The sequence below is a fragment of the Gasterosteus aculeatus genome, chromosome Y, assembly GCF_964276395.1.
Source record: "Gasterosteus aculeatus chromosome Y, fGasAcu3.hap1.1, whole genome shotgun sequence".
Taxonomy (NCBI): domain Eukaryota; kingdom Metazoa; phylum Chordata; class Actinopteri; order Perciformes; family Gasterosteidae; genus Gasterosteus; species Gasterosteus aculeatus.
The window spans coordinates 6,432,962-6,448,597 of NC_135709.1; the positions used below are offsets into that span (position 1 = coordinate 6,432,962).

The 15,636-nt window shown below is 45.1% G+C and overlaps 1 protein-coding gene across 4 annotated transcripts in view; it reads left to right on the plus strand.

Annotated features, from left to right (window-relative positions):
- The window catches only part of LOC120812370 (talin-2-like), a 127,335-nt gene that overhangs the window by 25,036 nt on the left and 86,663 nt on the right, over positions 1-15,636 (plus strand). For all 4 annotated transcript variants that reach the window (XM_078097927.1, XM_078097928.1, XM_078097929.1 and 1 more), the window contains exons 2-6: positions 9,094-9,267; positions 9,347-9,444; positions 9,636-9,765; positions 10,344-10,499; positions 10,866-11,008. In XM_078097927.1, the coding sequence (XP_077954053.1) occupies positions 9,186-9,267; positions 9,347-9,444; positions 9,636-9,765; positions 10,344-10,499; positions 10,866-11,008 (609 nt within the window). In that variant the 5' untranslated portion in view covers positions 9,094-9,185. The remainder of the gene's footprint in view (positions 1-9,093; positions 9,268-9,346; positions 9,445-9,635; positions 9,766-10,343; positions 10,500-10,865; positions 11,009-15,636) is intronic.

The following is a 15,636-nucleotide window of genomic DNA, read 5'->3' on the forward strand; positions in this document are numbered from 1 at the left end:
TACAGATGTTCACTTATGCCTTAAAACATTATTGGGTACGTCCCAGTTTAGTCCATAAATGTTAAATAAAAAAAGGTTTTAATTAGGCCGTAATGTGAACACTGTTTTCGTTTCAACCCGCTCCACAGTCGCGCATCTACACAATATTTAGCTCTTAAAAAAGAACGTGTCATGCTTAGCTACCAAAAAAAAGTTTGTTGCTCACTTTCCAGTCAATTTTTGGTGCATCTATGTTTTATGCCGAACTAGTTTCTTCAGAGCGTAATTAGGATCTTGGTCGCGAGTGCTGGGACTTTTCGACACGTGATCGTTCTACACCAATGAGGTAGCTGCTTTTTGTCAACAGAATGGCAAGATGGCGGCTCCCGTGGTTAGATTTGTACAAAACTAAATAAGAAATAATAGATTAAGGACACTCAGTCCTCACTGTCAGTGTCAGGACAGTTATCTTCAAGTACCTCAGTTTCTTTTGTGTTGGCACAATTACAGCAATGACATAAGTCTGTGCAACACAATCCTGCAGAAAAACATCTGCCTGTCTCACAGACACCTTTGCAGCCGCAGTGTATCACATGCAAAACACTGTCAGGGGCCGGATTTCTGGTCATCCAGGTGATGTGCAAGGTCCCATCCTCTATTTGCCAACCATATCCAGCAGGTGATGAGCACTTATGTTTTGTTTGAGACAGGACCTCATAATTGCAGCCTGGTAGTTTGCCCTTTTGCAGTGCTGATGGAGGGCATCAGTTGTAGGAGGAATGCATAATTCTGGCAAGTCTGATGATGCCATACAGAAAGCCTTGTACCTAGCTTCATTTACGTTATCGGCAGCTGGCTGATCATATAAGTGGCATACATACTGGCAAATGTTGCAAAGTGCAAATGTTGACTGCTCCAAGTTAAAGTTAGTACCTAAACTTTTAAAAGCCTTTAGGTACTCACCTTTCTCACATGCAACAGAAAATGTCTTTCTTTTTCTTTTGCCATAAAAGGCACTTGTGGAGTCACACCCAGAGAATGTGTGAATTCCGATCAAGGCTGAACACACACTGGTTCCGAGAGCTGATGAGACCTTGGTAATGTCAATGATACGTGTCCTGTTGCCAGTTCCTGTGAAAACATATAAACTGCATGGCAAATCTGTCTGCACACTTGAATGACTGCCACATCAGTGTCAGAGCTCTTGATGATGTCTTAGGTGTCTGCTTACGGCCCTTGGACAAACAGACAACACTTTCAAGTGCAAGTCATGAGCAATGTCTACAAAATGATCCAGTGTTGGCTCCTCAGAGGCACCTATAATCCAGGTTACTAGATTGTATAGCGCAAGGGGAACAACAGTTTGTCCTTCAGTGACATTCAAATTTTCAGAGGTTGGAGGCCATGGGCATGACATGCCAGGAGTGTCACTAAGATGTCTTTTTAAGAACAACGCTGCTGTATATAGTCTCCTTGCATCCTCCTGTGTTGTTTGGCGCTCTGTTGTCCCTTTTTCAGTCTCGCTGTCTGTCTGGCTCAACTCACTAGATTGTGTGGTTTCCGCACCTGATGTGTAAGGTAGCATGTCCACGAGTGTACGGGTTGACAGGGTCTCTGTAAAAACCAGCTCGCAGACGTTGCGCACCAAGGGCATGTGAAACACCAGCTGGGGGAAATCACGAGTCAGCCTCTTCTTCAACATATCCTGTCTGCAACACAACAAAACAGTGACAATTAGGAGTCACAGGAGTATCATAAAAGCAGAGAGTGGTGGAGGTGGCACAAGACAGGCTAGAACTTGTCCTCTGCCATACAGCACAGCAAAGATGCCCAAGAAAGGCACACAACATCACAAACCACACACGCACACACACACACACACACACACACACACACACACACACACACACACATACACACACCAGCTGTTCTCCTTGTTGCCAACTGTCTGTGCAAACAGTAAGACTGAAAAACAGTTTCTCAGGCCTGTCACACACATGACAAATAATAAGACTTGAGAGAAAAATGCATTGCAGTTACCAGTAGTTTGAAGTATCAAGACCTCCATTTGCTTTCACCAGTTCAATGAAGGCCTTCCTTAGCTGGACCATTCTCAGCACCTCTTGGTTGACAATCAGCCTTTGGCAAATGATCCTCTCACAGAATATCTTATAGCTGACATCAAACGTGGGCTCAGTCCTAGAACACATATGAATGAGAAGGACAGAAATGAATAAGTGTTGTGATTTTGTGCACATACAACAGAAAGCAGATTGAATGTTTACTTATATAATGTTAAGTTAGTAGCTCCTTGAAATGCAATATAATAAATAACTTACTGTTCTTTCTCTGGTTTTTCAGGCCTCGTCAAAAACCTGATTATAACAGCCTTTGTGGTACTGCACCTCCAGAGCCACAGTCTTTGTCTTTTATATGCAAAAGAATACTTTGGTCATCCTTCAACTCTGCAGCTTTCTGCAATTGGCCTTAACAAAACAAAAAGGATAGCTCAATGAGTTCTCACACATAATTGTACCTTTCAGTCACTCAACCACAGTGTGTGTGTGTGTGTTTACCTGCTGTTAATGTTTCAGCCTTTGACAGATGATCCCTTTGTCGTTTGCCTGCTCGGTTGATGAACTTCTCTTTTTTTTGGCAAATTATGCACAGGGCAGGAAGAACGGGGCCAGAGCCTGCGATTGGCAGCCCTGACCTGGATCGCAGTTTCTTTGTTGGACTCGTGGCCCTAGAAGTCGATGGAATGGCCTCGTGGTCTTCAGTCGCTTCTTGTCTCTCACGTGCGAGACGTCTTTCAACCTTTGTGATGGATTTTTTGTCCGTAAATCTACGGTAGCATGTGTGATGGAAGCCAGCATCTTTGGGAATATTTTCAAACTCCACATCAACCAAGTTCTCAGCCATGTCTCGAGACTCACCCTCCAACCCGAGCCACGTTTGTAGGCTTGTCCTGTATGTATTCCATCGTGTAGTGGTGAAATAATGTAACTCCTCGTGCTTGACTGAAGTAATATGCATAAAACAATGTTTGTTTTTTGATTTATTAAGACATTCCGGTGTATTTTCTTCGTCTTCCGTACTGCTGGATGAAGGCATGGTAGCCGCCATCTTTCCATTCTGTTGACAAAAAGCAGCTACCTCATTGGTGTAGAACGATCACGTGCCAAAAAGTGCCAGCACTCGCGACCAAGATCCTATTACGCTCTGAAGAAACTAGTTTGGCATAAAACAAAGACGCACCAAAGATTGACTGGAAAGTGAGCGACGAACTTTTTTTTGGTAGCTAAGCACGACTCGTTCTTTTTTATGAACTAAATATTGTGTAGATGCACGACTGTGGAGCGGGATTCATTTTCTAAAGGACTTTTCGTGCTTCACCATGCGGCCTAAATGTCAAAAGTAAAGTCACATGTGATCATGTACTTCTTTATGCACACATTTCACCTATTCTTTCACTATTTGGTCTATGTCCTTAGCATTTGGATCTCTGCTGGGTTTGAATCTGATGACGGGCCTCGCGTTCTGCTGCCAAGCAAAGTGCACGTAGTGAGTGAGTGCAGCGTGTTTGTCTGCCTCCGCATAAGATGCTGTGCATCCAACGGTCTCTAAGCTCATTACAGTAATCATGTTAAAGAGAGGAGAACTGGGGGGCGTTTGACCCGCGGCATGTTTGCTCTGGACTTCCCCAGCGAGACGGAGAACCTCTCACAGAGGCTCGGGCTGAGCTGCACACTCCTAATGACGGGCTGCTGCTGCTGCTGCTGCCTCTGTTTGTGTGAAACACCACACTGGGCTATTCAACCGGACCCTTGATGTCATAATGACCGTCTTGGAACTGTAAAGCCCTTCTGTCATACTACGAGTCATACTTGTGTGACTTCTGATCCATTTGTTGTGGTTCACGCTCATTTAGTAAATAGCAGATCCGGCTCTCAGCAAATTGACTCTGTTTTCTCATGGATGAAGCATAAAAAACACATTATACATTTCTACAGTTGTCTTCATAAAACTGCAGAGACAGCTGAGTGAAATTAATGCCGTCAATAGTGACGGCATTTACAAATGTTGCAAGAGTGTGTACAGGAGAGGTCTTTGTTTGCTTTTGCTGCTTTTGGTTTTATTCTGCTGAGTCACAAACGCAGGAAGCATAGCGTCTCTTTTGCCTTTTGCCACTCCTGTTTGTGGCCTGGTTTTATTTAGTACTTTCAGTTGCAGGACATCTTCTAAAATCAGAATCTATTACTCTACTACTTTTTATAGCCCTCCTTCAGTCTCTTTAAACACTGAGTGTGTGTAACCATTAAAGGCATTTAAGTAACCACTAATGGAAGACATGGACTCGTATCATTCAAGTTGCTTACTTTTCTTTGACGCTGACAGAAGTCACCCACTCGGGAACCAAAACCAGGGTTGCTATGGTAACCGGCAGATGTGGGGCAGGAAATAGTGAGACTGAGTCCTTAAACAGGCACAGCAGCAGCCTCTACAATGTAGAGGGTCACGGGGGAGTGGTGCATGTAGAGTCTATATTACAGTACAGGTCATTTAGCTGACGCTTTTATCCAATGTGACTTACATCGCATTTTTAACCCGTGGCTTAGGGGTCAGGTGTCTTGCTCAGGGACGCTTCCACATGGGACATGGAGCAGCCGGGGCTCAAACCGCCAACCATGCGCCACCATCGACCCTACATGCTCCACTCTGCATCGTGAGGCTCCTCTTCCTCGGTGTGGGTCCAGCTGTAGGACCCGTCCACATCTGTCGCCTCAACTCCGAGCTGGAAACATTCACCAAAAGAATTTAAAGCTGTCAGCGGGATGCTTCTCATCCCTTGACCCTGTTGCACAATATGCTAAGTACGTCTATGTTGACTGTGGTTGACCAGATGTTTATATAGCGGATTTAGGCCGGAGATGTTATTTTCTTTTCCATCGATCAGAAACACTTAGACGTAGTTTAACGGCATTAAGAGGGAAGTTTTTTGTTTCCCTGGCTTTACTTTATGTTTATGCTATTTTACATTTCCTAAGCAGATACAAGGGGTTCAAAATAAACCTGTACTGGGATTTTTCTGATAATTCAAAATGATCATTTATCATCTTTGAATGGAATCATATCAGGATGAAATCATCAGATATCGTGATGCACAACTTCATCATCTTAACAAGCACATATTAAAAAACAAAAGAAATCTCAAATGGATATCGCTGTAGCAAAGCACTAGTGGGTAAAATGCATTTATCTTATATAGCACTCTCCCCTTTCCTGCAGTAGAATTTACCCGAAAAAAACATGTATGTCTTTGAACCATTGTCCATTGGGAGGCCTCAGGCGCACATCCCACTTTTGACAGAAAGCTGTTGTACTTTCCTTCTCCAGCCAATTCAAACATTTGACTCTCCACTGCTTTTAGTCCTCGCTGAGAGAAAAACAAAGCTGCAAAGAGGCGCAAGATGACACTGAGCTTGGAATGTACTCCCAAGTTAACTGAATAATTGTCGGGGGGTGTTTGTTTTTGCCTCTCCACTTTTATTGTTCGTTCTAGATGTTGACTAAAAGTTGAGGGAAGAAGTTTGGTTCGTTGCGTGAGGGGAAGATTCATAAGTGCTTCCTCTGCACATTGTCTCTGCCTTTCCTTGTACATATAACTCTTCCTCACTAAGTGGGGATCAATGCAGTGCACGATATCACAGACAGCTTCTCTTTCTCACAGCACAATATGTTACAAAATGTTTCTCTGCACAACCGTCAACAAAGCAGTTCAACCGAAGAGACACGCAATTGTGAATCAAAGTCAACACCCTTAATCTCATTTCTGCAGAACATTTCCACGTAATTGTGACAGGATAGAGGCTTTCCGTGTAAAACCCGTGATTCTACAATATAGCAATGTCCTGTATATAGATAAAGCAGCCTTTAACATCTTCAACCTTATTGGCTCGACATTTTAAAAGCCGACTTAAGTTGAGATCCTGAAGTCAGTGCAGAGTGCCGCTTAGATCCAGAGGACCCTGGAAGCCGTTGCAGCCCTTCAGGGCAGAGCAGACATGGCTGCTGCTGCTGTCAAGCCTTATATGTCCAGGAAAAGGTGGGCACAGCAGCAGCCATGGCAACTGTGGGCAGGAGATGCTGATCTGGAAGCAACGGGCCAATAACATGGCCTCTCCCCGAACCTCCTCTAATGCAACAACATGGGCCCTTTTAGCATCAACAGGTGAGCGGTTTTACTTCAACGCGATGGTAAGCGGTAAATCGGATGCCGCTCACCAAGCTTTCTGTTTACGGTTTCTTTCTGTTTAAGGTTTCTTTCTGTTTAAGGTTTCTTTCTTCACGGCGTGCCAGAGGATACAAAGCGCTGGCGAGCCCATGTGCCTCACGCTTTGGAGAGAAGCCGGGGGACGTTCCGTCCCACCGCTCTTGATACTGTAATCAACATGCGAGTGGTAGTAAGCGGTTGGCGAGTGAAGTACGAGAGAGAGGCTCAGTGATTTGGAGCCTGCGCCGACCGTAGAATGGGTCGTCGCCTGATTGACAGGACGTGACTCATCGGGGAGATGAACTGATTGTGGAAACCAGACGTGTGTTCTCTAATACTCATTTAATCGTTTTGAATATAATAAAAAACAGAAAAAACGTGATGGTCTCCAGAGACATTCTACCGTCCTGCATCACCGGCCTGGCTTTCAGTCGGACGGAGATAATAGAAATGGCTAATGTTGAGCTCTGAGTGTCAGAGGGTTGTGGAGCAGTTTAGCCAGTTGGCCTCTTCTCAACGTACACATGACTTAATCCTGATGTCCTCAACAGTCCTGAGAAACTGCTGAGATTTGAATTACTCTCAGCCCCTTTCGATGTCATCGACACACCACGTGCATCGTTTGAATAGCATTAATAGCCCACCATTGTGGAGATATTCGGCGTAGTGGCCATTCAGTGAAGGCAGCCTGTGAGCTTTGGGGTTGGTTTCCATTTCATCACAGCTTGTTAAAATCAAATCGTTATCCTTAACAATGATTGTCTCTGCTGTGGAGTTGCCACACCAATCTACCAATGTACAAACAAAATGTCTGCATGAGTGTCCACAGCCTAGTTTACCAGGGCATCATTACTGTTTCTCATCTTTTCATTTTAATGGCCTGACCTTGACTATCCTGTAACAATGCAGAGGGATCGTTTAGATGTGGCTGTCCTACTATCTATGCACTATGAGTTTGTTGGTATTTTCTATTCTTATGTTACTCAATTTGCTTTCTGTCTTCTTCTGAATACTCTAATTATGTGTTTGCACTGTCTTCATGGATCCTGGCAGCGAAGGCGTATTCACTTCAGATGAACAATTGACCTTGGCTTTCGTCGTACTCTGCATGTCTTTGTCTCGTCATCCGCACTGCATGTGAAACCCACAATTAATTACTCTGGTATTACAGCAAATAAAAAAATGCAGAATTGAAGCACCCCTTTGCAGCATTGTTTGCATACATTCTCATTCTCAGACACTGTTCTATTGTTGTATTAGAAGCCTTTGGATGACCGGGGTCGACACTGAGGAGCCTCCTCGCTTGTTGTGTGACAGACTCGTTCAGCGGCTGCAGCAGCAAGTGTTCCTCTCTCCGGCTCTTCGTCCCTGTTGATATTACAGTCAAATCATTAGAGCTGGATCCTCTCCAGATGGCTCCTGCCTCTCCCGGTCTCTATTGAATTGTCCAAATTTGGCTGCTCTTTGGCCATTTTCAAGTCTCAACACTTTTTGGAGTTTTGGAGACTGATTCAAAGCAGGATTCTTTTGTGATGGACTTGATGGATTGTCATAGGGAGATGCACATTTTCAAATGATATTTTCATGACTACCTGGTGATGTAGAAAAGGTAATACAATAGATCAGACAGAGCAGATTCCATGCTGTGAAGCAGAGCTAATGAGAAGCTGGCTGCACTGGAGTGTTTGCACGAGGACCGTAGTGAAAAATGTGCTCTCACACTAGCGTAAACTCGGGGATTATCATTATCCTCTTGGGTTTCATCATGTGGTTTCTGCAGCGCTTACGCTCTGAAGTGACTGATGCTACTCACAACAGATATTAAAGTGACTGTTGCTTTAGCAGAGTAGACGGACAGTAATGTGTAGCAAGTAGGTAGCGTTGGCCTTTTGGCACTGATGAAACATACATTACAAACTCGGAGGGGGAGAGAGCTCGTGCAGCGCTGTTAACCCTTCTTCTTTGGGTTTGTCCTCCCCACTGTTAATATATGCTGATTTATTTCTATGATACTGAACATAAATAAATATATTATAACTATTTGAATATACCTATTTGGGTGCTGAACTGTTTCTATGACCATATTATATATATTGGCATTTTTTCAATTACTCTATACAGATTAAATAAGAATAATCATTAGTGGCACTGCTATAATCTAGTACTACAATACAGTAAAGTATTTGAGAGGTTGAATCCATACTGATATACCCATCTTCTCCAATATAGCTTGGTTAGCTTTGAATCTGTCTCAGACTCATTTCTGTTCACAAAGAAAATGTAATAATTAGATTTTTGGTCTATAATTTGGTTAAGAATGAGGCAGAGAGCCCTTTTGAGTATTGATGGCCCTATTCATCAGGTTCATCCCTCCTCCGGTTGGAGCCAACGTCAAAAAAAAAGGAGAAAAGCTCCACAGTATCGGTCGCTTTCCCTTTTCGCGCATACAGGTATCTGAATTGATTCACCGTAATTGCGGTATGTGACAAAACACCCATTGATTTTCGGAGAAGTCAGCTTCTGGGGGAGAGTGCGATCCAGGAGAAGAGAAAATAATGATGCGGCGGCGGCAATGTCATTTTCTGTGTTTTCACTTGCCTCTTACTGACGATTAGGGAGATTTGCACAAATGTCCTTTCTTCTGCTGGAAGGTTGGGTTGCTTGCCTTAGTTCAGAAATCCCTAATACACACACATACGCCGCAATCAGGCAGAGGCTGCACTTAACCCTTCGATACGGGCGGGTCAATCGGGAAGAACGAGTACAAGCGTAATGCTGCTGTATTTGGGGTTTTAGCCGGCAGCACAACTTGACGCACGCTCTAATTGTGTATTTCCCAGGCGTGTTGGTCGGTGAGGCCGTTGTACTACCTGCCAAGATCGTGGCCCTGTCGCTGAAGATCTGTATACGTCAGTGCAACGTGGTGAAGACAATGCAGTTTGAACCGTCCACGCCGGTGTACGACGCCTGCAGGATCATCAGAGAGAGAGTCCCTGAAGTGCAGACAGGACAAGGTCAGTAGACGACTCCAGAGAATGCACGTAATCCAAACCTAATCCGCACGCTGTGTTTGACTTTGGCCGCTTGTTTCAGCGTCAGATTACGGCCTCTTCCTGTCGGACCACAACCCGAGGAAAGGAATCTGGCTGGAGTCCAGTAGAACCCTGGATTATTACATGCTGCGAAATGGAGTAAGATTAGTCATATAGTTTGGGGTCGAGAACTGTCATTGTCACTTAGCATCTCTTTAAGTAATGCACATGTTTCATAGGGAACTGAGGCATCTATGCCTGACTGCTTGCTTGGTGGGGTCAATAACCAACAGCCAATGACAGTCCGCAGGGTTTTGGATGTCATCGTGCTTCCTCTCCTGTATCCTCAGGACGTTTTGGAGTACAAAAAGAAACAAAGGCCGCAGAAGATCAAAATGCTGGACGGTGCGGTTAAAACCATCATGGTGGACGACTCGAAAACTGTCGGCGAGCTGCTTGTCACCATCTGCAGTAGAATAGGTCAGTTATAAGTACTGCTACTATATGAATCTTGCCAAGCCAAGCTTGAATTATTCATCTTAATTTGCCGTGTTATTGAACTCAAATGCAAGCGGTACTTTGGAGCAGTCAAACACGCTTGATAAAGTCCTAATTACTTTTTGTTTAGAGGATTATGGGCATGATTTACCAAGACATAAAACAAGCCTGTTTCTAATAAAAGTGTTCCTCCTAAGGCCCAGAACGTGCCATACTTTCCTGTCACAGAGGTGTTCCCTAAGATGTTTATTTCAATTATAATGGGCCTGCCATCGAGCTCAATTGTGTGAAGAGGAGAGGGATGTGTGCCTGGCAGATAGCTTTATTGCAAAATGTTTGCTTGGAGTGGGTCTTTCTGCTTGGCTTCTCCTCCTCCTCAGCTCACATTTTAGTTTGTTGGATCAGTGCCAGCATCCCTTCACTTCTGTTTCGAAGCAGAGAGAAAGAGATACAAAATAAGCGAGAGCAAAAAGAATTGCAGATCACGGCACTTGTTACCGCGCCAGTTTGAAGCATCTCCTCCTCTGAGAATTTCCCTGGCTCGTTTGCCCCCTTTTCAGGAATCACCAACTACGAGGAGTACTCCGTCATTCAAGAGGTGATGGAGGAGAAGAAGGAGGATGGGATGGGGACCCTGAGGAAAGACAGGACGCTGCTGCTCCGAGACGAGAGGAAGATGGGAAAGCTCAAAGCCAAACTCCACACGGACGATGAGTGTGAGTGTTTGAGCTCGCCAAAGCCTCCAGGACTGAAGCTCGATTGCCTTCATGGCCGATTCTTCTTTTTGCCAACGAGAATCTGACTCAACACCATCGTCTGGACATCTGCTTTATCTCTTGAGTTTAATGTAATGCATGGACATATCAAAGTGTTATCTTTAGCCCAGAGGGTGCATGGAAATACATAAGTCACATTTGAACTTTAGCTGAGAACTAACTTACGTCTCGGCACAAAACCATCTCACCTCCCTGTGATTCACTGGTTGATGACATAAGTCTCACGTTTCCCCCGCGCATAGTGAGATCTTTATGAAGTGAATGTTGAGCCCGTGTCGTAACAGAGTGTGTGTATTGATTGGGCAGTGAACTGGCTGGACCACAGCAGGACCTTCAGAGAGCAGGGCCTGGAGGAAAGTGAGACTCTGCTGCTCAGGCGCAAGTTCTTCTACTCGGACCAGAATGTGGACTCCAGGGATCCTGTCCAGCTGAACCTCCTCTATGTTCAGGTAAAACAATTACGGACACGTTCATGCTGCTGTAGCAAGAGAAATAGAAAAGAGAAGGCATGAGCTACTTTATGCCCGCAATTCTTTTGCTTTCACAGCTCAATGTGGTTTACAGCTTTGAAATATATCACTACAATTTCAGACATCTTCTGTGCAGAAGTCTTTTCAGTCATTGCTCGAGGCCAGCCTGACTTATTTGGTGCCCTTAGAAACTTCACAAACCCCACGGCTACTTTAAAGACTCAGGGTTTTAAAATTGAATATGTTTTATAGTATTATAGTTAAGCAATACGGTCGAGGGGGTTTTCAGAGGCAGTGAGTCAGTATCCAAACAGCATGCAGCACAAACCTGGTTGGAGATGTATTCTACATTTGGAGTTAGGTGCGGTTAAGGGGGTGTGGGTTGATTCAATGTCTCTCTCTCACTCTCTCTCTCTCTCTCTCTCTCTCTCTATCTGTGACCATGTTTTTAAAGGGAGAGCCCTGCAGGCACCAGCCCTCCCACACAAAATATCTGCACAGACAGCCCTTACTTATGTATGCCAGGTCTGTGTAGTCGTATGGATGTGACTCTCTTCATCCTTTCTATCCCTGCTGCGTTTCTGAATATGTTCATAAAAGGGATCCAGCAACCTCCCCCTTCTCCCCTCCCTGCTCTCGTAGCTTCTATCTCTCTCTCCGTTCCTTTTTTTGCCTTTACTTTTCACACCCTGCCTTCCCTTCCCGGTTGTCTGTCTCCCCTCACTCTTCATCTCCCACACATTTTGACATAAGCGCACTCGTCCCCACCTCGTTACCCAGGCAAACATAACAGCGCGGCACATATCATGCTCTCTGCTCAGCACAGACTCATATCTCCTTTCACATTAACAGCCCCGCCCCTCGCCCCCCACCGCCTCCCTTTTGCCCCTCTGTTACCCTTCCCCATCTATACTCCCTCTCAATCGCTCTCTGATACACACTGGGATCGTTACACGGGCACATCAGAGAGACTGTTCTCACGGCAGCAGCTCTAATTTGTCACTGTGTTAAAAGCGGCAAGCAGAGACGGAGGAGGGATCGTTAGAAGAGTGGAACATTCCACGGATTGTCTCCCACGTCTTCTTCTTTTTTTTCTTTTCCGTCTTCATTCGCAATTCCTGTATTTCTCAGAAGCAGGATGAGTAATCTAATTCATATTGTGTGGATGATGACATTACTGCTGGCTTTCCCTTTGACAGAACCTCCCTGTGAATCAGCCATGATGTCAAACGTTTATTTGTGATTTGTGGATTTTATCATTTAAAACCAACAGCAATACAGACTGCACATATACACATTATGGAAAGTCTGAGGGCAATGGACTAACCTCCTTCACTACTCGGCCACTCCCTTTCTCTCATGTATTTGTGCTAAGACCGGGATAAACCCCTACAGCAATAGTCTCCTCCTCTGATTCCTAAAGCATACTATATAGTCCAAAGAAGGGAGGGATGAATAATTTGTCTTCAACATAATATTTATCCTGTTGCCTCCTGACATTTCATTCTGTTGTCCTCCGTCAATAGTTCTGTAAGCCTGACCCTAACCCTCTTGTGAGGCATTGTGAAAATAAAGGAACCAACGATTAGATTTGATTCAGGCAGGTTCAGGTACGGAGCTGGAGCTTAATGAGGATGCTCCCAAATAGTCTTTTATTTTGGATTTGTCTCCAGACAACAACTGTGTTGTCCAGCTCATCGGTCCTTCACTCACTGATGCATCCAGATTGAACACTGTGTGCATTTAGTCTTCAGTGTATACGTCAGCATTCACTGTGAGGGCTGCTTTATGCTTTATGCGTGCCGGCCCGTGGTGGACTAGTTGACCTCAGCGTTAGAGCCTCGGGCCGTATGTGTCACCGCCTCCAATATCTTTTGCATCACTTGCATGCAGCCCTGAAATGTAGTAAAACCCCTGTGATGTTCATGACGTAACCACGTCACCTGCAGATATAGACACGCAAGACACGTGAGCAGGAAGTACGAAAACGGTAACGTGTAAGCCAGAGTCGGAGAATAAACGCCCGTGGATATGAATCAAACTGTGTTAGGTCTGGTGTATAAACCCACACAACGCAAACACTACATTGGCGACAAGGAGTAACCGGAAAGTCACTCGAAGAATCGACCCGGACACCACGTTTTTCTTTCTTAGTTTCGCGAGCGGACAAAGAAGAGGGAGGAAGAAAACGGACACGAGGGTGAGAAGCTAGCTAAGCTAACGCGGACCGACATGAATGGCAGTCGGCGCGCCGCAGCAAGCATGGCAGGAAACACCGCTATGCTCCCACCTTTCGACACGGAAACTGACCCTGGCTTTGTTGGACCTCGCTGGAATAAATGGGTGCAAAGGTTTGAAAATTACACCACTGCAATGAACATTACTGGAGATGCTAGGCTCAAAGCATTATTGCTACATATAGCAGGAGAACGAGTGCATGATATCTACGACACATTATCAGCACAAGATGACAAGTATGCAGAGACGAAGCAGAAGTTATCTGGATATTGTTCTCCTAATAAAAACGTGCAGTATCAAGTATACATCTTCAGAAAAATGGTACAGGAACCAGAAGAAAATGTGGACAGTTATCATACGAGGCTAAGGATGCTAGCTAGGAACTGTGAGTTGGCAGATGTCAACGCAGAGATTAAAACGCAAATCATACAAAGCTGTGCATCATCCAGGCTGCGCAGGAAAGCGCTAAAGGAACCTGAACTTGGCCTAGAAGAGCTTCTTGATCATGGAAGAACACTTGAGCTGTCTGAAATGCAAGCGACCGGCATAGAAAGAGGCACAACAGCTGCAGTCAACGTGCTGGATCGAAAGACTGTGCAGAAGCATCCAAACAGCAGACGATGGTCAGAAAAACAACGTTCAGACAACAGCTGCAAGAACTGTGGAGGTAAATATCCTCATGAAGGAGAATGTCCTGCTAGAAGCAAACAATGCAGAAACTGTGGTAAGCTGAATCACTTTGCTAAACAATGTCACTCTAAAATCAAGGACATTAGCGCAAAACAACCACAGTACAAGGCAAACCAACACCATAAAAAAAGTCCATCACATAACAAAGACACCAGGTGAAGAACAGGAACGCAACTCTTCCAGCAGTGATGACGCTTATGTGTTTGTAGTAGATGATGAAAAGGTCTCAGAGCTGCCACAGACACACATCAAGTTAAATGGCAGTAGCATGGTAGTTTTAATTGATTCAGGAGCCTCTGCAAACTGTGTTAACGAAACAAGCTTCGAGAAACTGATGCCACGTCCTCAACTGAACCACACCAGCACCAAGATTTACCCGTTTCGCTCCAAAGTTCCATTACCACTCAAAGGTAGTTTCAAGTGCAGTGTGGAGAAAGGACAGGAAAACACAACGTGCACATTCTTTGTAGTTGAAGGGGATGGATTTAACGTGCTCAGCTACAAAACATCCAAAGCACTGGGACTGACTAAAATAGTCACAGCAGTGTCGTCCACACAACAGCGTCGCACAGTCGCCGATGAGCTGGTGGAAAATTATCCGGAACTGTTTCAAGGGATCGGAAAACTGAAGGACTTTCAGGTAAAGCTTCACATAAATCCTGACATCAAGCCTTCATGCTAACCACATCGACGTGTACCGTTCCACATTCGCCAGAAGGTCGAAGATGAGCTTCAGAAACTCGAAGGACCGACACCGTGGGTCTCACCTATCGTTGCACCTCCCAAGCCTAAAGACCCTGACAAAGTCAGACTTTGTGTTGATATGCACCAAGCTAACACAGCTACAGAGAGAGAACGGCACAAAACTCCCACCATGGACGACGTGATACACGAGCTAAACGGAGCAACAGTGTTTTCAAAACTGGATTTGAGAGCTGGATACCACCAGCTAGAGCTTCATCCAGACAGGCAGGTACATCACTACCTTGACCACACACATTGGGTTGAGGCGCTACAAGAGACTGAGTTTTGGTATATTCTCTGCTGCGGAAGTATTTCAAAATGCTATATGCCAGACACTGCAAGGTCTCTCTGGTGTGAAGAACCTCAGCGACGACATCATTGTCTACGGAGCCTCCCAGACTGACCATGACAACAACCTCCGAGCACTGTTCCAGAGACTCAGGGAAAGCGGTCTCACACTCAATCGGGAAAAATGTGAGTTCAATAAGTCAAGGCTTGAGTTTTTTGGTTTCATCTTCTCAGCGGGAGGTGTTTCAGCAGATCCCAAGAAGGTGATTGCAGTTCAGCAGGCTGCAGACCCTCAAAATCCAGGAGAAATCAGGAGTCTGCTGGGGATGGCTAATTACTGCTCCCGGTTCATCAAAGATTTCTCCTCAATCTCAGAACCGCTGCACAAGCTGACCAGACAAGACACACCCTGGGAATGGGGCCCACAACAGAAGGTTGCATTACAGAGCGTTGTAGAGAGGAGATACTCTCAAACAGAAAAAGAAGCACTGGCCATAGTGTGGGGCTGTGAACATTTCCACCTGTACATTTATGGTCATCCTCTAACTCTAGTGACGGATCACAAGGCGCTGGAAATCATATGGAACAATCCCAAGTCCAAACCACCTGCCAGGATCGAGAGATGGGGACTGAGGCTTCAGCCTTAC